General features: G+C 46.7%; 1 protein-coding gene across 1 annotated transcript in view; it reads right to left on the bottom strand.

Annotated features, from left to right (window-relative positions):
* Positions 1-8139: 8139 nt before the first annotated feature.
* Rbm10 (RNA binding motif protein 10) overlaps positions 8140-21961 on the bottom strand; it is a 32188-nt gene continuing 18366 nt past the window's right edge. The window contains 22 exon segments of the mRNA XM_032889588.1: positions 8140-8482; positions 8566-8695; positions 8773-8796; positions 8798-8877; positions 9162-9236; positions 9322-9510; positions 9588-9653; positions 9748-9897; positions 10562-10726; positions 10827-10918; positions 11002-11119; positions 11235-11374; positions 11472-11655; positions 12654-12741; positions 12904-13001; positions 13172-13332; positions 13716-13892; positions 14009-14069; positions 16038-16124; positions 17691-17764; positions 19492-19561; positions 21432-21665. Of these exon segments, the coding sequence (XP_032745479.1) occupies positions 8357-8482; positions 8566-8695; positions 8773-8796; positions 8798-8877; positions 9162-9236; positions 9322-9510; positions 9588-9653; positions 9748-9897; positions 10562-10726; positions 10827-10918; positions 11002-11119; positions 11235-11374; positions 11472-11655; positions 12654-12741; positions 12904-13001; positions 13172-13332; positions 13716-13892; positions 14009-14069; positions 16038-16124; positions 17691-17764; positions 19492-19561; positions 21432-21665 (2589 nt within the window). The 3' untranslated portion in view covers positions 8140-8356.

A 21961-nucleotide genomic window follows, 5' to 3' on the forward strand; every position in this document is an offset into this window, starting at 1 on the left:
AGTAGTAGTAGTAGTAGTAGTAGTAGTAGTAATGTGAAACAAAATGCTGGATAACAGGAAATTTTCAGTTTCATTTTAATTTTTGGGAATAGACAAATATACTTTCTGTTCATACAGCATTGTACATATAGTTGCTAAATGCTATGGAGAAAAATAGATCATAATAAAATGAATTTGTTAGGATAGGTTGCAGTTTTGCACAGTGGTGATGTGTAAGCATAGGTATTTAACGTAAAATGCTTCTATCACCTCAGATTCGGTATTTCAAATATTGCCAATGACCTTCACATTTCCTCATCTGAAAGATTTTTTTTAAAGATTCACTCATTTTATATATGTGAAAACAGTGTCAGTGTCTTCAGACACAGCAGAAGAGGGTGCCAGATCCCATTACAGATGGTTGTGATTCACCAGGTGGGTGCTGGGAACTGAGTTCAGGACCTCTGAAGTGCAGTCAATGCTCTTAACCACTGAGCCATCTCTCCAGGCCGAAAGATTTCTTTTTTTTTTTTTTTTTTTTTTTTTTTTTTTTTGGAGCTGGGAACCAACCCAGGGCCTTCGCTTCCTAGGCAAGCCGCTACCACTGAGCTAAATCCCCAACCCCCTAAAGATTTCTTGAACACCTACTTAATACAGAATTCTGGGAACACAAGAAAGATTCCATCCTTGCAGTAGTCAAGAACATTCTTTCCAAAGATATTTTCCCCTTATTCATCTCTTGCATATGAACAGAAGAAAGGTGTTGTGTAGAGAGAATATTGGAGCAAAAAGTCTTAAGAAAAAGGCATATATGAAAAGAACACAATGGTTTGTAGAGTTGAGAGGAAGAAGGAGGGCATTTGATGAGGTTTGGGGGACAGATCAACCAGGTTCTTTTTTTTTTTTTTTTTTTCCGAGCTGGGGACCAACCCAGGGCCTTGTGCTTGCTAGGCAAAAGCAAGCCTACCACTGAGCTTAAATCCCAACCCATCAACCAGGTTCTTATAAACCAGGTTTGATCAGAACCTGAGCATGCATACAACATTGGGCCTGTAAATTGCAATATTGGGAGGTGAAACGGGAGGATACTTGAAGCTCATTGGCCAGCCAGCTTAGCTAATGGGTAGTTGCAGGTTTAGGAAGAAGCAATTTGTCTAAAAAATCAGGTATGTGTGTGGGAAGGAGGGTAATACAGAAGCAAAGATAAATAATACTAAGGGTGTTTGAAAAAACCATAGGGAAATACACTATTTTATAAGCTTACTTAGCACATACACACACTCACATGTGTGTGATATGTACATATATGTAATACATACCTTTACATATTGTAATGGAGGTAAGCCACACAGAGTGATGATATCCCCTCTGCCCCAGAGCCATAGACTACCAAAAAACCCCAGCACCAGACAATGAAACTTCCCTTTTATTGCTTGGTCGGGAGGAGGGGGATTGTCCAAGAGAATCCCCCAAATGAAAGCCATTGCCATTGCCCTTTGGGAACTTAAAAGTAAGACCTAATGCTGAAGATACCACATACTTCAGATGCAGGACTTGGAGGAACTAGATTGAAATTGACCTAGACCAGTGGTTCTCAGCCTTCCTACTGCTGCAACCCTTTGATACAATTGCTCAGGTTATGGTGACCCCCTGACCATAAAAGTATTTCATTGCTACTTCGTAACTTTAATTTTACTACTGTTACAAATTGTAATATGAATATTGGATATGCATGATATCTGCTATAAAACCCTTGTGAAAGGGTCATTCAATCCCCAAAGGAGTTCAACCCACAGATTGAGAATGACTGACCTAGAAGTTTCCTCCCTGAGGACTAGTTCTCACACTATCTGTAGGTGCTATGCAATTTAATAAGGAAAAAAAAATGAATAGTCCTACTTAGCTGAAAAGCCTATGAACTATAATGACCAACCTAGTAAGATAACTACAAGGGTACAGTAGTGGCACTTATATCTTGGGGCTAACTAAACTAATAGCTAGCTGTCTAATCTGTGTGAGGAAATTCATACCTAGTACTGTAAACCAGCCACTATCTGTGGCTAGAGAGAAGAGAACCTACTACTGTCATTTTTCTGGTGTCACTATAGTTTCTGTATTCCACACACTTATCTTTATATCCAGGTTAAGTGTAGCTATCACACACACACACCCTTTTTTTTTTTTTTTTGCAACAGAGACTATTTTTTTCTTTTATTGGATATTTTTATTTACATTTTAAATGTTATTCCCTTTCCTGGTTTCCCCTCCAGAAACCCACTATCCCACCCCCTCCCCTGCTTCTATGAGGGTGCTCCCTCACTTACCCACCCATTCCTTCCCACCTCCCCACCCTGACATTTCCCTATACTGGGGGATCCAGCCTTCACAGGACCAAGGGCCTCTCCTCCTATTGATGCCAGACAAGGCCATCCTCTGCTACATATGCAGCTGGAGCAATAGGTGCATCCCCGTTTCTCTTGGGATGGTGGTTCAGTGCCTGGAAGCTCTGGCGGGTCTGGTTGGTTGATATTGTTGTTCTTCCTATGAGATTGCAAACCACTTCAGTTCCTTCAGTCCTTTCTTTAATTCCTCCATTGGGGACCCCATTCTCAGTTCGATGGTTGGCTGTGAGCATTCACTTCTGTATTTGTCAGGCATTGGCAGAGACTCTCAGGAAACAGATATATCAGGCTCCTGTCAGCATGCACTTCTTGGCATCCACAGTATTGTCTGGGTTTGGTATCTGTATATGGGATGGGTCCCCTAACAGAGACTATTATAAAGATCCACAACGGGTCAAAATTCAGAGATATGACTATTGGATGCTCATACTCAATTGATACATCTGTAACTAAACTCATACACCTAAGGAAAAAATCAGGGAAAGGGGGTAGAAAGATTACAAGAGGCAGAAGACCAGGAAGCCTGCTGCTAGATAGTATCTTCTATATAGGACAGGGAAGTTGCCTCCATGAAATCCCAATATGGTTGCCTAAACAAGGTGTACATAATGACAATACCAGTTCAGATGGCAATGTGAATGGAGGTGGGGATTTCACAAGTCCCCAGCCCTAGATGAAGAGCTACAGACAATCAGTGACTGCTAAGAGGAGAATCAATTTTCTTCTGGGCCATCCCCCTTGACAGGTTATCCAAGTGATCAGCCTTATGAGTAACACTAAATTAACTCCCATGCATATGTATATGTCATGGGATAAATTGGAGAATGGAGAGAGGTGGAAACGATGTAACTACTTGTTTTAAAGAATAAAATAATAACGTGAGGTAGGTGAGATGGCTCAGCAGGTAAAGGTGCTATGCTTGGCGTACAAACCCGATGAGTGTTTGATCCTTGGAATCCACATAACATTGAAATGAGAGAACCAATTCCAATTCAAGAATTGTCTGCTGACCTTCACATGTGACACGCACAGTAGTAGTAGTAGTAGTAGTAGTAGTAGTAGTAGTAGTAGTAGTAGTAGTAATTTAAAATAAGATGGAGAGTGACAGAAAGATACCTAATGCCAACTAGCCTCCATACATGCATACACAGGTCTGCACACTTGCACATATACACACACAACACACATATCATAAGATACGTAATAGGATTTTAGCTTTTGGAACAGCATTTTACTGTAGGTCAGGCTGGCCTGGAACACCCTTAAATAGCCAGAGCAGACCTAGAATGTTCAGTAATCTTCCTGCCTAACCCCCCCCCAATTCTGTGGTTATAGGCATGACCCACCATACCCAGTTATAGTAGGAACCACGTAATAAAAAAATTTTATTTATTGCAGCATTAAGGAGAGAACCCAGGGCTTTACACAAGCTAGGAAAACACTCTACCAACTCAATCACACCCAACCCCAACTCACAAAACAGTCTGGGGATGTGGAAAGAACATTTACAACAGGAAGTAGTGAAGGAAAACCACTGGAAGTGAACTGTCAAGAATCTAAGAATTAATGCTAGAAGAGCAGCCCAAGTCAATAAAATGGAAGCAGAGAGGAGGGATCCAATTCTGGACTGATTTCAAACTTCTTTAAAAGATTTATTTATTTATTTATTTATTTATTTATTTATTTATTTATTTATTTATTTATTTATTTATTTATTATAAGTACACTGTAGCTGTCTTCAGACACCAGAAGAGGGCATCAGATCCCATTACAGATGGTTGTGAGCCACCATGTGGTTGCTGGGATTTGAACTCAGGTCCTCTGGTAGAGCAGTCAGTGCTCTTAACCACAGGCTAAATTTAGTCAGATTTGGGATATTAAAAATAAAGACACTGATGACCCACCAGGTTTCTGGCCTGTGTGACTGGAAGGATAAAATTGTCATCCACAGGCACAGGGAGCAAGACCAAGAGTTTGGTTTTGCCTGTATCACACTCAAGATGTCTGTTAGACATCCAAGGAGAGATGTTGCTTTAGAGAAGAGTTGAGACCAAGCTTGGTGGTTCAGACTTGTACTACCAGGATTCTGGAGGCTATGGCAGGAGGATTGCTGGAGAGTCTGAGGCCAGCTACACCATTATGTTTCAGTCTGAGCTATTTACTGTGAGACTCAAAAACAGCCAGGTAAATGCATACAATTTCAATATTTGGGAGGCACAGACAGGAAGATCAGGAATTCAGGCCATTCTCCATGACAAAGGAAGTTATAGGCTATCCTGGATTGCATGATATCCAATTAAAAAATAAAACAGAAGAAAAATCATAAAGGTTGAAATGAAGTCTACACAGGATGTGAATTTGAAGACCAGAAGATCTGGCAATTGAAACCATGCGAGTGACTGGGTTTTTGTCTTCAGTTTTGCCGGTGGAGATGCATTGAGGATATAGTGTATGTTGTATATACAGCCATATTGCATATACAGTAATTGAAGCAGAATTTAGACTTCACAAAAGCAAGTGGAAGCCAGGAGGTGGTGGCATACACCTTTATTTCCAGCACCCAGGAGGCAGAGGAAGACAGATCTGAGTTTGAGCCTGATCTACAGAATGAGTTCCAGGACAGTTGGGGCTATACAGAGGAAATATCTTTTTTGAAACAACAAAACCAAAACAACAACAACAAAAAAGCAAGGGCATTGGTTATAAGAGACAACTCAAGACAAACTGAAATTGGAAAAGTGTGCAGGAGGATTGGGAGGTAAGAATACCGTGCCATTTTGACCCCCTCTAGTAATGTGTCTGTATCTTCATAGCCTCATCGAGACTTTTTTCTTTCTGGAACCCTAAGAACCTTTAATATATCAACCAGAACTTTTCTTCCCTGCCTCTTTGCTTCTCCCAATGTAGTCTTCGTCATCCTCCAATGCTCAGGCTAGCCTCATACTTTTGGGCTCAAGTAAGCCTCTGGCCCATCCCAACTTTCCCTCATCCACTGCCCCAGTGGCTGGGACTAGAGGTGTATGCTACCATGTTCAACTAAAGCCTTGTTCAAAATGGTGTTCTAGGGGTGGGTATTATAGATCAGTGGTAAGAACACTTATATAGCATGGGTTCAACCTCAAACACCATTGACACAAAATAACAGATTTCTGAGAATGAGAGGGATTCAGAAAGTTGAGATGTGTGCATTTCCTCCTGCCTCTAAGGTCTGACATGTTAAACCCTGTTCTCAGCAGTGGCAACAGAGTAAGAAGCAAGACAGACAAAAGTCTCTTACATCATGGTGCTTTTGTTACAATTCAAGCAATAATAGAACAACAAATATGGAAACATAAGACTTTATATGACTACATGAGTTGTGAAAAGTAGCACAATGGAACAGAGGGGAGGTTCAAGAATTTTACATGGGGAAGCCTGGGCAGACCTCACAAGGGAGGGACTGCTAGAATGCTCAGATTGTCTTTGATGTTCCTGGCCTTGATGCTTTTGAAGATTATAGGCCTTTTTGTAGCTCACTCCTGTTTGGGTTTGTCTAACGTCATCTGACTTGGATAGGGAACTCAATCAGATGATGCTGTGTCTTTCCTACCCAATCTTTTTGGAAAACAGAATTCTAATATACCATAAAGATGGTACCTGTCAGGTTTCTATCCTGTACAGTTACTATTTTTTCCTCGGTACTAAGTACATTTTGGGGACTGGAGAGATAGCTCTGTAGTTAAGAGCACTGGTTGCTCTGAAAGAACTGAAGCTTGGTTCTTAGCACCTTCATGGAGGCTCACATTTAGTGCTCCATATTCATGAGTTCATGCACAGATTCAACCATGACAGAAAATATTCAGGAGACAGCTGGCAGTATCAAAGACAGCACTGGGTTGTCCCCAGTACCAGACAATAAGCGAATAAAAGAACTAGGGGAGAAATTACATTTGACAAACTTTTCCTTCTTCATTCTCTAATTAAAATTGTTTAGCTACTTACAGAACATATATGTATTATATCAGATACTACAAACCATCTATAGTAATTTTAAGTATATACAGGTTCTATACAAATACTCTTACCATTTTTAAAAGACTAAATTTTAATTATATTAAGTACACTGTAGTCATCTTCAGACATACCAGAAGAGGGCATCAGATCTCATCACAGATGGTTGTGAGCTTCTATGTGGTTGCTGGGAATTGAACTCAGAACCTTTGGGAGAGCAGTCTTAACTGCTGAGCCATCTCTCCAACCCCATACTCTTACCATTTTTGTATAAGGAACTTCAGCTGATCATAGTACCATGTCTGTAATCTCAGCACCTAAGAGGTAGAAGCAGGAGGCTGGAGAGATGGTTCTGAGTTCAATTTCCAGCAACCATCTGTAATGGGATCTGATGTCCTCTTCTGGTGTGTCTAAAAAGCTAGTGTACTCATATAATTAAAATAAATCTTTTTAAAAAAGAGGTAGAAGCAGAAGGACCAATTCAAACCCATCCTTGTTTACATATCCAATCTAAAGCCAGTCTGGTTGTGAGACCTGTCTCAAAAAAAAAAAACTTCAGGTGGAAATCCTGGCATTTTGGCTCAGGTGTTAGGGAGCAATAATATACTGAAACCAACTTTTTGTCAATAAGGGACATTTTTTTCTTTTCCTTTTTACTTTGGTAGTCTTTTCCTAACTTGCTCTATAGTCTATGTATAATACAATAAATGCCATCTCTGTCTCAACCCTGTTCTGGCAGCTACTGTCACCAAATTGTTTTGAGTTTCACATTAATATGGAGTCATCGAATATATGTTCCTTTGTGCCTGACTTTTCACCTAGTGGTACTGGTGAGGTTCATTTGTTGATACTTGACTACCAGTATTTTTTTCCTTTTTGCTATACTTCATTCTACGAAACATCAAGCTTGTTTGTTTTATTGGAGTCTTGGACTAGTTGGGACTATTACAAATATAACTGGTAGAAATGTGTATATAAACCTTTTGTCAATGTATTTTCATTTGTGTTGGCTAGATATAGAATATAATTGCTGGATCACAGGGCACATGCATATTTAACTTCATATGAAGTTAGTTTGCCATACTGTTTTACCCTATAGCCTTTGAGGTGTGTGGGTTCCCTGGGGGATCTTAATAGGTTAGGGATTCTAGGTTAGGAAGGAAATAGTAGGCCTACACTCCTAGCTTGCAGCTCCGCTCACTGGGGTTTAGAAGGCAATGCAAGTTTCCTGTCCCACTACATTCAGAGCCTCTGCCAACGGCAGAAACATAACCTGGGAATCACAGGTTGTAGGCCATAGAGAGTGAGGCACTATGTTTACAGTTGTGGACGAAGAGAACAAAAGTGAACTTGAATGATGCTCATGAAGACATCCTTGGGCTGGGGATTAAACAGGCAAAGATTACTGTATCCCTTTGGGGTCATCAACATGTTGAGGGTATAAGGACAACCAGGACTTAATAACCTACTGTGTTTTACATAGAGATGCCTGAAATGTCTCCAGCCCAGAATGGCAAAGCCGAATTTAGGCACCATAGGCTAAGAGCAGGTAAGGGTTAAGTGAGGCCAGAGGACTGCAGATTCCCAATGCAGGTTCTGAACCAACTTCAGCTCTCTGACAAGGGATGGCCCATAACAAGAACCTTGCCAGCTGGGGTTGCTGGCTAGATATTTGACAGGTATTTATAGTCACCACTGCCATCCAGCCTAGCCTAATAGCTGTTTATGCACTCTGTGCCTGTGGAAAAAACATGAGAAAGTAGTAATGGAAGATGCAGGCTTTTTAGATTTTATTACAAAAGAAACATGATTTGAGCCCAATTTCCCAGCAAAAAGTCAGCAACTCCAAGTCTAATTTGGTGAGGGCCTCTCTGGTTGGGGAGCAGGCTGGTAGATAGAAGAGCCTTCCTCAGACCATTCCAGACCTCATCTTCTCTGTCCCTGGATGAATACCCCTTGTCTGTAGAAACTGCTTTCAAAGTTGTTCACTGGGCTTCATTGAAGCGGGTCACCATTGTCTTGTGCAGTGTCTCCTTGTAGGATTCTGTTGAGGTGACCCCATAGGAACTGCCCCGGGCACCCAGGCCAGAACCTCGAACACGTGTTTGGGCCTGTGTAAGGGAAGCAGGTTTTGTCAGGCTGGTAGAGGTGCACTGGAAGTTGTTGGGGATGAGAAGGGCTCATAGAGACTCACCTCAATGGGTGTCACAATGCCCTGCTTCTTGCGGCCCAGACCACTGCCTTCTTTCCAGCCCATGGCCTGGAGCATTCGACTACCAATGTTGTCACTGCCTAATCCATCCCGAGTGGGCTGTTCAAAGTCCCTGCAGGGAACAGCATATAGTGTTAGTGGTCTGCCAGCAGCAACCCCACCTTACCTGGTACCTGGCCCTGCACTCACACAGAGGCTGTAGATATGCCACCGTTTCCTCCGCTTGGGCTCTGGTGGCTCAGGGATACCATACTTCTCTCTGCGTTCAGCTGCACGGTCTCGATACTTCATTTGCTACAAATTTACGCATGTGAAGATGTTGGAATTGGCTGTTATTTTCAGCAAACACAAGTATGGATGGGGTAAGGGGCCATGCAAGTCTCTTTGTCTAGCCTAGTCCTTGATCCTGAGGATCAGGACATGATGGAACAGGAACTAGGAAGAAGCCTCACAGCAATAGAGATAACACATGGTTGCCAGGTTATACCTGGCTAAGGAACTTTCAAGTCCCACTGGCTGAAGGAACAGGAACCTGGAGGGGACAGACAAGATGGAGCCAATGAGTGGGTCACACTTACCTCCATGTCATTCTTTTCTAGTGCTTCCAATTCATTTTCTGACAAGTGGGCCAGTCGATGAATCTCAAGGTTTTGCTGTAAAGGGGGACAGGATAGAGTAAAGCAACTAGGCTCGGCTGAGCTAGACACAGGCTATCCTACCAACTCTCTCCTCAATCACCTTGTGGAGTCCAGAGAGCTGCTGGTGCCGGATGAGCGCCTCCTTGCTGGGAAACTGGCGGCGGCAGAGCAGACAGGCTAGCTTCTGCCAGTCTGTGAGCTTTTCTTCCCGCTCAGGACCCCCTCGTTCCTGCTCCTCCTCACTGTCACTCTCTCCACTATAGGCTGCCACCAGCCCTCGAGGTGGGCTCTGTAGAGGGTAAGGGTGGGCAGTCAGTCACACCTGCTAAGATCAGGGACCCCTACCCCTTTTGTCCTAAAACTTACAGGGCGGTCATCACTGGCCAACTTTGGGAGATCCATGCTGGTGTGCTGTCTTTCAGCTAGTGCTCCCTGAGGCAGAAGAAACAGAAATTCAAAGCTGCACAGAGAACCCTAAAGAATGGTAAGATTAAAGGTGGGGTACAGATGGATAGTTACAATATACCTTCTTCTCAAGGATGGCATAGCCTGCATCTGCAGTGGCTGATTCCCGCCTTTCATCATCTCGTAGCGCACTAATAGGCTGGAAGCTGTTTTTGAAGTTTTCTTTTTGCTTGTTGAGACTGCGGGCCCACCGCTCCATGTCCTTGGCAATCTAGGGGTTAAGGGTTGAGGTTACAGTTTCCAGAATTCCTCAAGCTTGGCTCTCTACTTTCTCACCCATGGCCCCTGCAGCAAGAGCCCTTCCTGCTCTGTAGCTTCAAATCTGTACCTCCCTTGACTTCCCTTTATGATGGAATCAACACTTTCATACCCATACTGCTTTTTTTGGTCAGTGATTGTCATAGCAACAGAAACCTAATTAAGGCATGTGACATCATGTCACATTAATGTTTTGTGGTTTTCCTGGGGCATGAAACATTTTGAGAATCAGTTGGAGAGAATATTTATTGTTTGCTTCAATGCCATACCTTTTCTCCACAGAGACTGAGGTTCCTTCTAATTTTTCTCTACTAGAAAACCCTGCAGTGTTTCTTCTCCTACTCAACTCCTTATAGGCTATGAGAATTTCTGTGGGATCAATACACATCTACCACCAGCATGAAGGTTCCTTTGCAGGATAGAGAAACGCTGTCAGAGTTCACTCAGATGGTCCTGCTATAGTACCCCCAAAAGAGATCTAGCTCAGGAGTACTGTCTATCTGAAACAGTTACTATCCCTGTCCATACCTACCCACCACCCTTCTTTCTAAAGCAGGTGAGAGTAAGAAGTGACAGAACATAGACTCCAAACAACCAGATGACGGCTGGAAGGTCACCTGTTGGGCCGTCTTCGTCTTATGCTTCTCTTTTTTCTCTTTTCCCTCCTTTGATGATGCCCCTGTGTCCTTATGTCCATCAGCAGACTGCTCCAAGGCAGGTATGTAGGTCCGCCGCTCCCCATCCCAGTATAGGTACTGCTGACTCTGAGCATTGTAGTAATACTGAGGGAGAGAATGGGAAGAGGGGATGTGAGGAAGTATGTGTAGAGGTAGCTGCCACAAAGCCACACTCCAGTTTTCCCTAAGCTACCCTATCACTTACCTGGGAGTTGGGATCATAGTATAGACCAGTCTGGGGGTCATAGTAGTAGCCAGATGTCTCATCATATTGGTAAGTAGAGACATCAGGAACAGCTGTGGGGAGCAAAGGCAAGGTTGTGGAATTCCTCTCTGTTTAGAGAAGTCCATACCCTTACCCACAGGCTATGGATACTCACGGTACTGGCTGTAGGACTCTGGGGCAGTGGGACTGGTGGCCGGTGGTAAGGCAGAGCTGGGATGAGTAGGGCTCTGGAGCTCAGACTTGAGCACAGCAGGTGACATGATGGTATATGACTACTCATGGGTCACATAAGGGAACAGGACTCAGTGTCTGTTAATACCACCCTGCCCACTCAGGATGCACCTTGCCAGCCTACCAGCCTCCCCAGAGTACCAATGCCATTCTCACCTGGCTGTTGGTAGCAGTGCCCTGGCCACTGCTCCCCTCAGCTGATTGCTGATAGAGTCCAGGGGCAGCACCAGGCTGGGCTCGAGAGAAAGCCTGCAGTGACACAGAGTCTGTCCCACCCTCAAGGGAGGTCTCAGGACCTGAAAAGAAAACCAAGGAGAATGAATGCCCATGAATGTCAGAGCATATGGCCTCTAGGCCCCACAATTAGGCTCAGCAAGAGAGGATGAGGCTCACCTGCTCCAGATGTGTCCCCTTTGGTCCCAGTCATGCCAGGGCCCTTGGTATTCTTAAGGTAGCCATGGGCATAGAGGGAATCTGTTCCCTGGCTGCTGCCATAGCCCTCATCCTGTTGGTAGTAGCTGTAGTCAACTGGTGGCTCCTCGGGGGCAGCCCAGGTACTCTCCCCACCCTGGGAGGCCTGAGGGGCAGATGAGAGATCATTAGATCAGGAGGGGACATAAATAAAGAAATCTGCTAAAAGCACCTGTCCCTACATGTGGAGCTAGGATTTCTACTTGACAGAAAAGCATGTAGTCTTAAGTAAAAATCAAGGGGTCCTGGTCATAAGAGAACAGTCACAAGAAAAGAGACAGGAAAAGGCTACATGTCCAAATGCACACTAGACTGACACTGATAAGGTACATGTGTTATTTACTCCTCATACCAAGCAAGACACTCTTAATCTCTTCCTTTTGTTTTCCTTTTTTACCCCCCACACCTATGTAGCCCATGCTGGCCTGGGACTTGTGGCAATCCTCCTGCCTCTACCTCATAAGGACTGGGATTACAGGTGTTTATCATTCTATCTGGCTCCCAAAGTACTTTTTAGATATTTATAAATTCCTTTTTATTCATGGCACATATACTTAAACGATGAATCACACACACACTCAAAGAATATGCAACATATTAGACCAACTGAGAACAATTAAAAAAAGTACTCCCCAACAGCATAGACAACCAACCCAGGGAATGCTAGCAAGAAAAGTGCGGGAGACAGGGATGGAGAGAGGACTCAGAAGACAGGTTCAGTTCCCAGCACCTATATGGTTATTCCAAGCATTCAAAAATCTAGGTTGAAGGGATCAGACACCCTCTTTTGACTTCTGCAGGCACTGCACATACACATGGTGCACATGCATAGGTACAGGCAAAACACTCATACACATAAAAATAAAGTAAAAACAAATCTTAAAGAAGAAAAAAAGTCTAACAAGTGACTGGGAATGACAGAAGGGATGGAGTAGGGATGGATCTAGAAAGGCAGGAGTAACTGAGTAAAGGTAGGAAAGCCTACAACACTTGTTGTAACAGGGCACAACAGTTTGTTAACAAGTCTACTTTGTTGTTTGCAGAAAGAATACAGAAGGGTTAAGAAAGTTAGATGCCAGGGTGATGAGGGCAGAGGCCAAGTACCTGTGAGATTGCCCACTGGGCAGCAGCAATGGCAGTGCTGGCCACAGAGGCAGCATTGATGCGACTGCCTTCATTGGAGGCCATATCCCTGGGGAGGACAGTAGAAACTGGAAATGAAACAGGGACCCCAAGGTACACGGGGGGGGGGTGGAGGCTAGGGGATACTATGAAACAGGGACCCCCAAGGTATAAGAGGGGTGGAGGCAGGGAGATGGGGGGAGCTGTGAGGGAGCTTAGGTAGGGCTCTGACCTCTTAGAGCCCTTGGCAAACTCCACGTTGATGGTCTTGCCATCGATGGTGAGCGGAGGGTGTAGGGCCTGAAGGATCTGTAGCAGCTGGGCTGCTTCCTATGGGTGGAGAGGTGGCAGGGACCAAAGGGTCAGGCCCGGGGAGGCCCCCCGGCTCCATTGCCCCATTTCCAGACTGGGACCGCGGTGAGGGTGAGGTAAAGGTCCCCCCTCCCTACCCTGGGGGCCGGGACCATGGTTGCCCGGTCCCCCCCCTGTGCCGCCCTCACCACGATGGTGGAGAGCTGGATGAAGGCGAAGCCTCGGTTCAGCTGGGTCTGCTTGTCCTTGATAACACGCACATTGGAAGAGGACAGCACCGCATAGGGTGCTAGGGCCCCGAGGATGGAATCCATAGTGCTGTGTGGGTTCAGGTTGCGTAAAATAATGGCTGTGGGAAAGGGTCCAGTGTTAGGAAGCACCTCTGATAGTCTGTTCAGGCCTACTTAGAGATCCCTGTTGCTTCCTGTTCTCTTGTTTCTGTACTCATGTACCCTTTGCTTCCTCTCACTCTTCCTCTTGAATAAACTCTGCTTGTCAGCCCAGGTGTCAGCAGTCTCTCAACTACAGGAACCCTCTCAAATAGCCCTAAAATCAGTGTGTGGACAGTTCCTCCCTCTGCTCTCTCTCTAGCATATATTTATCCCCACACCAGGTACAAACACTCTCCCTCAATAAGGACCAAGCACTGTTCATTACCATTTCTTTGGCCTCAGAGGTCCCATACCAGATGCCCTAGGGTATAAAGGAAGGGGGAAAGAACAACTGACTTACTGTCATTGGCATTCTCGGAGCTTGGCTCTGAGCCCTGTGACAAGGTTTGCGAGGTCAGCACTCCCTGGGCCTGGTAGGGCTGCGGCAGTGGGAGTAGGCCCTGGCTTAGCTCCCGCCCACCCAACGGTAGTGCCTGCTGATCCAGTCGAGTGCCAAGGGGTAGCTTCTGCTCTGCTTCTGTCAGGAATGGTGGGAGATATGCTGATGACAAAGGTGGAGGATGCACGGCTGGTCATACTCCCCAGCCCTCATTGGCCTTCATACCTCTTGCCACTCCCATGTAGTAGGCTCACCTGATTTGGGCACACCGCATTTGAAGCACTTCTCTCGGCGCTTGAAGTTCTGGACACCACACTGTGAGGCATAGGCCAGGGGGAGTTAACAACATAATAATCTCGAGGAAGGGAACTTTGAAGGTCAGGAGTGGCACAAGTTTTGGAACTTTATTATCTTCGATCCTATAAACCTCTGACAACTGGTTCCCAGCACCAACCTTCCTTCTTCAGCAATCAGCAATTCTCACATGCTATAGCAGTTGCCTCCCTTCTCTATCTATCTTCTTGGGACTATCAACTCTCAGCATGTTATCTCACAGTCCCTTCTTCCTGAGACTGCTTACCTACCAGAAACTTTCACTGTTTCCTAAGGAAAACCAGCCTCTTTTAGTCAGATTCATTTCCTTCCTTATTGCTAGGCCTAGGCTGAATTCTGCTACTTTCAGCTTTTTTCTTCTTAGACATTCCAGCTACCAAAGACCTTGTTCAGCTTCCATGACATTCTATCTCTGTTCCAGTCAGTTACTAAGCACTACTACTGTGTCAGGCCCAACAACATATGTTCAGGACAGTCTGCTTCAACTGCACTGACAGGAGTTAGGGGCAGAGAATGGGTTGAAAAGGCCACAGCTTATTGAGCTGGGCTTCATAGAAGCAGGGAGGTTAGAGCTGGGAAATCCAGAGGTTTAGTCTTGCTCGGAGGGACTAAGAGACGTTCTATAGCTGGGGGTGGTGGTGGTGGGGAGGGGCATGTAGAGAGAGAAAAACCAAGGCTGGCAAGAGAAGCTGGTGACAGTTAAAGGAGAGACTTATGCTAAAAACTAGTTATTTTAGGCAGAGAATGTAAGGGACAGTCAGAGCTACAAGTAAGGGTGGAGAAAGAGGGGTGAGGCTAACATAACAAAAGGGCTCTGTGGGAACTAGATGGGAGGGTTAGGAATTGGCAAGAACTCTAAGAACAGCAAAGGAAAGTGACTATTCTGAAATGGAAGTGACAGGATCTGGTAACTGAAAGACATGTAGAACGAAAAGGAGAACACAAAGCAAACACCAGCTTCAAGGAAAATATGAAAAAAGATAAAGTGTCAGTATCATTTTGTCCTTCTCCCTCCAGAAAGGCTGAGCACCTTTATAAAGATGACAGATACCACTCTCCCACTAACCAGACTCATCAGGGAGAACACAGGGTCCTCCACTAGCTTTCAGCTTTCCTCAGACTATAGATAGGGGCTGGAGAGATGGCTCAGTGGTTAAGAGCACCAAACTGCTCTTCCAGAGGTCCTGAGTTCAAATCCCAGCAAGCACATGGTGGCTTACAACCATCTGTAAAAAGATCTGATCCCCTCTTCAGTGTACTTATATATAATAAATGAATAAATCCTTTAAAAAAAGACTATAGATAGCCCCAGGAGATGGGGCTGTAGAATCACAATGCTGACCTCAGGGCAGATCTAAGGCCACCTAAGGAACAGGAGGTGGCCCTGTGAGCTAAAAGCTCATGCATGGTTCCACCTGAGCCTTAGTTTCATTTTTAGGGAATATGGTGATGATCAGACAACCTGCAGGGACCTTCTGTATCAAGCTTGAGTTACCCTCAGAACATTCTGCTTCTTTTCAAAGGTAACGGCAACCACTTACAGACTTGAATGTAGGCCAGAAGGCTTTTTATGTGTTACTTTCCCATCCACATTTCATTCTCTCAACACCTAATTAGTGCTTACTCACTTAGGATGAGAAAAGTGATATAGGGATAGGAAAAGCACCTTGATTAGCATCAAGGCAGACCTGAGACAGTCTACAAGCACCATGGCTCTGAAGCCCATGTCCTATACAATGTGTGTGTCTTGTGCTGTCACTTATGCTATTATTTCTTTCAATTCAATTGGAGCTTTAGGCAAGGCTGTGTTTGATGAGGACAGAGCCTAACTGACTGAGGTCAGATAGCCTGTCTCCAAGACTGCACTTTCTCTGACTGAATAAGCTGCTGCTGCTGCTGCTGCTGGAGCTGACTTTCTCCCCAGCACTGGTTACCCATCCACCCCTGTACCTTATTACACAGCCAGTCCTCATTGATCTTGGGCTTGGGGTCGCTGTAATGCATGGATACCTTCTGGCCCAGGATGTTGAGGGAATGCTGTGGGAAAAAGCAGAACACAGTAAGACGTAGGTAGCAGTGCCCCACATACCGTTTCAGCAAAGGAGAAAAGAGTGAGCGAGCCCTTCAGCTGGATGGATGAGGGACAGGGAATGAAGGGAGTTTGGAGAACTGATGGAGGGAAGAAGGAACGGAGGGAGGGATGGGGGGAGCGAGGGAAGGAAAGCGCCACAGCTCTCAGGGCGCAGCTGTTTGCTGTTTACTCACAGGCACACACGCAGGTGCATACACATACACATATATGCACATGAGTGCACACACATACATACACACACATGGATGCACATGCACAAATGCACGCACAAATGCAGCGTTTGCCACGAAAGCATCGCGTGTACATGTGTGACACACACACACATTGCACAGACACACACACACACACACACAGTCAGTCAGTCAGTCAGTCAGGCACATAGTACTTGGTTGACCAACGACTGTTGAGTTGGGAATGCACCCCAAGTTGGCCCTTGACAGTGCCAGGCCATACCCAGGGCCAGCACTATACAGGCTATACTAGGAATAAGGGGAGATGGGCAGGGAAGAGAGAGGAAGGGAGAGAAAAAGAGAAAGAGCGCACGAGCGCTAATGCTGGAGAAGGGGAAAAAGAAAGCCAATTTAATAGACGGAGATTTCCCGCCATGAGGCCACCTTCCCAAGGCTGGCCGGGTCCTGGGCCTACCGCACTAGCCTATTGACCCGACCCACAGAGCCGGCCACAGGGCTGCCTCTGCCAGGACCCTCCACTTCACCATGGCTGCCCCTTCCTCCCCTAACACTTCTCTCTAGTGCTCTATACCAGTGACAGGATAAGGTTGGGTAGCCAGGTTAGACTCTTGAGTCTTAGAAGGTCCCAACGCAGTTGAGTTGGGACCTAGTGCCAGGCTAGAGAAGCCAGCTCCCTCTACTGCTGGACAGAGCACAGTTCATTATTGAGAAGGTAGAGGTGGAGCCTCCTGTGGGTGGGGAGGGTGCTGTGAATGGGAGGGGCCAGTGAATTGAGCCCAGGGTGTCAATAAAACTATCATACTTGACTGGAACTTTCAACCAAAAGTAGTGCTGTCCCTCTGCATGGAACTCAGAGGGCCAAATTCACATGCAGGAGAGAACTGGCAAAACAAGTCTTGCTAGTTTATGTGCCAACATCTGTGTTCCCCCAGTGACAGGACTTCCAGTGGTCCTGAGAGCATAACCAAGTTCTGGCTCTGCTGACTCGGGAGCAAAAGGGTCCTGCTGGGGTGTGGGAAGCTAGGAAAGGAACCCCCTGGCAGTTCTTTCTCTGAAAGCTCATCCAGGAGAGGTGAGGGAGCGCTGGTGCCTGGCAGTAGGAAGGGGGCCAGGGGACGGTGTTGAGACTGGGCCCCAAATGGGAAGCCCAGTGGGTAGTGAGAGATGGGAAGAGGAAATAGTGGGGGTCAGGAGGGGGAGAAAGGGGCAGGGGTATGGGACACAGGGCAGGGAACTGTGTCCATAAGATTCAGGCGATGGGGAGCGCTCGATTATAAAGTAGTATTTGTTTGGGGGGGGGTTCAAGTGCGGCAAAGCAACCTGATTGGCTTCCATCCATCGTGTAGCGTCCTGCAAGTGACTAAACTCGACGAAGGCGAAGCCCCGGCTCTGACCTGGAGACAGCATTCAGATACAGACGCAGTGGGTTAGTCAACAGCTTTGGACACACGGCGTTCCCGGGGGCAGAACCCGAGGGGAGAGGACCAGGGGCAGAGAGGGAAAGGGGGAAGAGGAGAAAGGAAGAGAAAAAGTGATGAGAGAAAGAACAGGGAAGGCAGGAGTCAAGGTAGATGGTGGGGAAGGGCAGGAAAGAGGGAAAAGGGGAGGGAAGAAAATGAAAGCATGAGTCAGATCAGTGTAAGTGTGTAATGAGATGGGTCTCAGGCAGTCTAGTTAACTTGGGGTAACAGATGGAGAACTGAGAGGGAAGGGATACAAGCAGAGATCTGTCTCTAGAAGAGGTTGCTTTGACTCCATATAGTCCAGAGTAAACAACTCATGGACAAGCCTAAAGCAAGGCCAGGAGGAGTCTTGAAACAGGTGTTTAATAAAAAGAGCAAAAGAGAAGCCAGGCTAAGCTGGTCTATGAGGCTATTGGGGGTTCCCAGCCAACATATAGGAAACTAGGGGTGGTTAGGAACACAATTTCGGCTTAACCTTGGTGTAGGGGAAGGGGATGATAATCGCTAGGGATTCACTTCAGTGCCACAGTGGGGAGACCATAGCCACTGACAATCAAGGTTCTCCTAAATAGGCAGATGGTGGCTGGAGCTGGCCAAGAGGATGTTATAGGTAAGAGTCAGCAGGTACCTAGGAGAAATGTCCAAAGTCACTGAGAGGCCATACCTGGGATGCCTCCTTAGGGAAAGAAACACAGATTCTGTGAGTGATACAAGTAGAGTAAAGCAGAGCAAGACCTACATGTCACTGACACAGACTCCAGGCCTGGCCAGGGCTGAGAAAGGGCTTGAGGCTTAAGGTTGTAGGAAAGTAACTCTTTCAGACAGTCATGAAAGGAGGTTTTAGATGTGGGGGTCTGGAGGGGCATGCTTGATCTCCAAAAGAATCACCGACAGGGTGCATGGGAGGATGGAATAGTATAGGGAAACAGGCAAGGGAGGATGGAGAGATGGAGGAGGTAGAAGGAGGAAAGAGAGAGACTGAGATTGAAGGAGAAGCCCAGGCAGAGTGAGGCCCCACTGTGCCAGCCTTGGGGAGCCTGGGCAGTAGTCCTGCAGAGACAACACCCCCCACCCTGCTAAAACCCCAGGCCAGCTCCAAGCAGCCTGCAAGAGGGAGGGAGGGAACAGGTGAGGCCAGAAAGTTCTGGCTGCTCCTTAGGATACACTTTTGATGAGAGCCATCCCTGCCCTCCCCTTCTTGGGACATATGGGTGGGTTCATGTCGGACCTACTTTTGGTTAGAGGTTGTTGTCAGAGGGGAGGAGACCAAGGGGCAGAGGAAGGAGAAGGAAATGAATGTCCTGGGAAGGGTTACCACCTCAGAAACTTAAAAGTCCCAAAGAAGAGGTTTTCCAGAGCCTGGCTCTGACCTTGCTCCTGGGGAGTAGTCAGCTCAGCCCAGAGCTGCATCCCCTTCAGGACAACAACCTGTAGAGGCTGCTGGCTGGAGCTGTGAGTAGGGGATGAGAGAGATGAGAGGTACCCCCACCCCCATAAGCTGCCCATTCCCAGCTGTAGCAGGAGGAAAGTAGGGAAGGGAAGGAAGGGAAGAGAGAGAGGGGGAGAGGCAGAGGCAGAGGCAGGAGGCAGAGGCAGAGGGAGATTTGGAGGCTCAGGCTGGCCATCAGAAGGGGAGGGCACTGGGAACGAAAGCTCACCTGAGGATTTGTTCAGCATCAGCCGGACCTCTCGTGCTTGGACACCATGGGACTGCAGCTGGCCACGGATCTGTTCAGAAAATACAGAAGCGGGATAGGTTCAGCAAAGAAAGCGGCTGAGTATGTGAGGCCAGCTCAAGGCCTCTGAGCCCCAAGGGGTCATGAAAGAAACACACACCCACATTCGAGCATGCACGCACATGCACACACACCCACACACATCCACAGCCATACCCACACACCTACTTCCTCTACCTCTTTCAAAGCTTTCCCAGTAACAACAACTGCAGCCTACACTAGTATTCAGTCTCGCTTCCAGTTCTAGACTTGCAGAAAGTGAGTCAAACAAAGACAGAAAACACAGTACAGAATAAAAGATGGCAGCAAGATGACCCCCAGGGCACGAAGGCAACAGGAGAGCAAGTGAGGCAGCAAATCAGGAATGGTGGGCAGGGTGATCTGACAAGAGGCTTAGTAGCAGCCATGAAGCATAGAAGCTAGAATACAATTCTTGCCCATCACAGAGGAACTGCTCCCTCCCCCGTGACTTGTACTAAAAGCTACTACCTATGGCACAAAGAGTAAACAGGGAAGGACAGGAGCCGGAGCCATTCCAGCCATGTCAGGAGAAATTTAAAGACAAATAGCACAATGGTTGATCTGGACAGCTTCCTGAGTTAATGAACCTGAGGAACACTAGAGAGGCAACTTAAGAGCCCAGGTGAGGCAGTCTCTAGGCTGGCAGTACCTCTTTGGTGAATGGGAGTTTATGCCAGACACTTTTCAGTAAAAGTCTCTCTCTGTGCTTCTGGGTATCTGCTCTCTACCCGGAATAAAAAAAAAAAAACAAAAAAACAAACAAACAAAAAAAAAACCAAGAAATTAAGTCTTATGCACATAAGTACGTAGGAAGATGAAAAGTCAAGATACACAAATCTTATCAAGATTGCAAATAATCAGGGAGGACTTGTAAAATATCAAGAACTTGGACTCTGGAATCCAGCAGTCCAGGTTTAGACCCCAACTCTACTCTGCCACTTGCTGGAACATGAAGCAAGTCACTTTGCTGATTGGGGCTATGTGGGACTGACTACAATGTATACCTTCCAGAAAGAGCCTTTTTGAGGATTCAATCAGCTTGGCATGTGGCCCACCCTGCCATAAAACCTTGGGTAATGTCAACTATCAGTCCAATCCTGAAAGCCCTCACATTTCTTAGGTGGGATTACTACTGTTAGAAAATGGGCAGCTGCCAGGCTTCCAAGGAAGCACTGTGTAGAGAACTGACTAGTGCTGAGGGTAGAGAGAGGTACCAAAGATCAGGGAGGATAGTCAAAATTTAACTTTAGTAATACTCTTGCATTTTGAATGTAGCTTGCCATAAGACATCTGCGTGAGAAGGAAATGAGGAAGAGAGGAAGATGGAAGGCAGAGAATGTCACAAAGGCAAACAGCTTGAGAAGCTATCAAAGAGCCACCTTATGGGCAGCTGTGGCCAGACTGTCACTGCTGACAAAAGGGGAGGAATATGGAAGTTCAGAAAAGCCCATGGGCCCTAAGATCTCACTCTCATAGGTTTCTGCCACGAAGAATACCAGACACTGGGCCTGGCCTCCATTCACATATACAAAAAGGGTGAAAGCCAATGGAATGTGCAGGAGAGATGTTCTTCTCTCACACCCACCAGCACCGGACACCCACGGCTACTGCCCCTGGGCCAAGCCAGCCTGTCTGCTGCCTTCTCCCTTCCAGACCAGGAACTGATGGGACCATCCTTGAGGATGGATAGTGCTGGGGGACAGGAGCTGGTGGGGGAGAAGAGAGGAAAGGTGCTGTGGTTGGTGGCAAAGGATGGGTGGAGAGAAGCTGAGGGCCCTGGAGGAGACCCAGCCTGGACTCCTGCTTTGCCACCTGCCCAGGGCCATTGGGGGGGCACGTACGTCATCCTCAGTGGCTGCCTGTGGCAGCATCCTCAGCATGACGATGTTACTGGCCTTCTCCTCCTCCTCCTCCTCCTCATCCTCCTCCTCCTCCTCCTCCCCTTGCTCGGTCCGATAGTCCTGGTCCCGATAGTCGCCGTCTCTGGGGAAGCCTGGCGGGCCAGTGGGACTGTGCCTGTGCCGCCGCCGCCGCCTACGCTGAGTCTCGGAGCCCGGGGAGGCCTCGTAGGAATCCTGGCCGACAGAATGAGATGAGAGACACCAGACGGGCAGTCAGTCTGGGTGGGCCTAGTGGCTGGCCGCTGGCTCTCTGAGACAGGCAGGCTCTGAAAGCCAGGGGTGGGCAGGCGGGCTCCGGTTAAAGGCTCAGGCTTTTTAAGACTGCAAATGTTCCACAGGATACTTTTAGGAGCTGCCTTCAAGGAATGGCAGTACTGGTGTGGAGGAGGAACTCCCAAAGGCAGGCTGACAAAAAACACTGCTTAAACCTCCTTGGGATAAACTAGCTTGCGGTCAGCAAACTAGACTTT

This window comes from Rattus rattus, chromosome X (genome assembly GCF_011064425.1).
Source record: "Rattus rattus isolate New Zealand chromosome X, Rrattus_CSIRO_v1, whole genome shotgun sequence".
NCBI classification, from domain to species: Eukaryota; Metazoa; Chordata; class Mammalia; order Rodentia; family Muridae; genus Rattus; species Rattus rattus.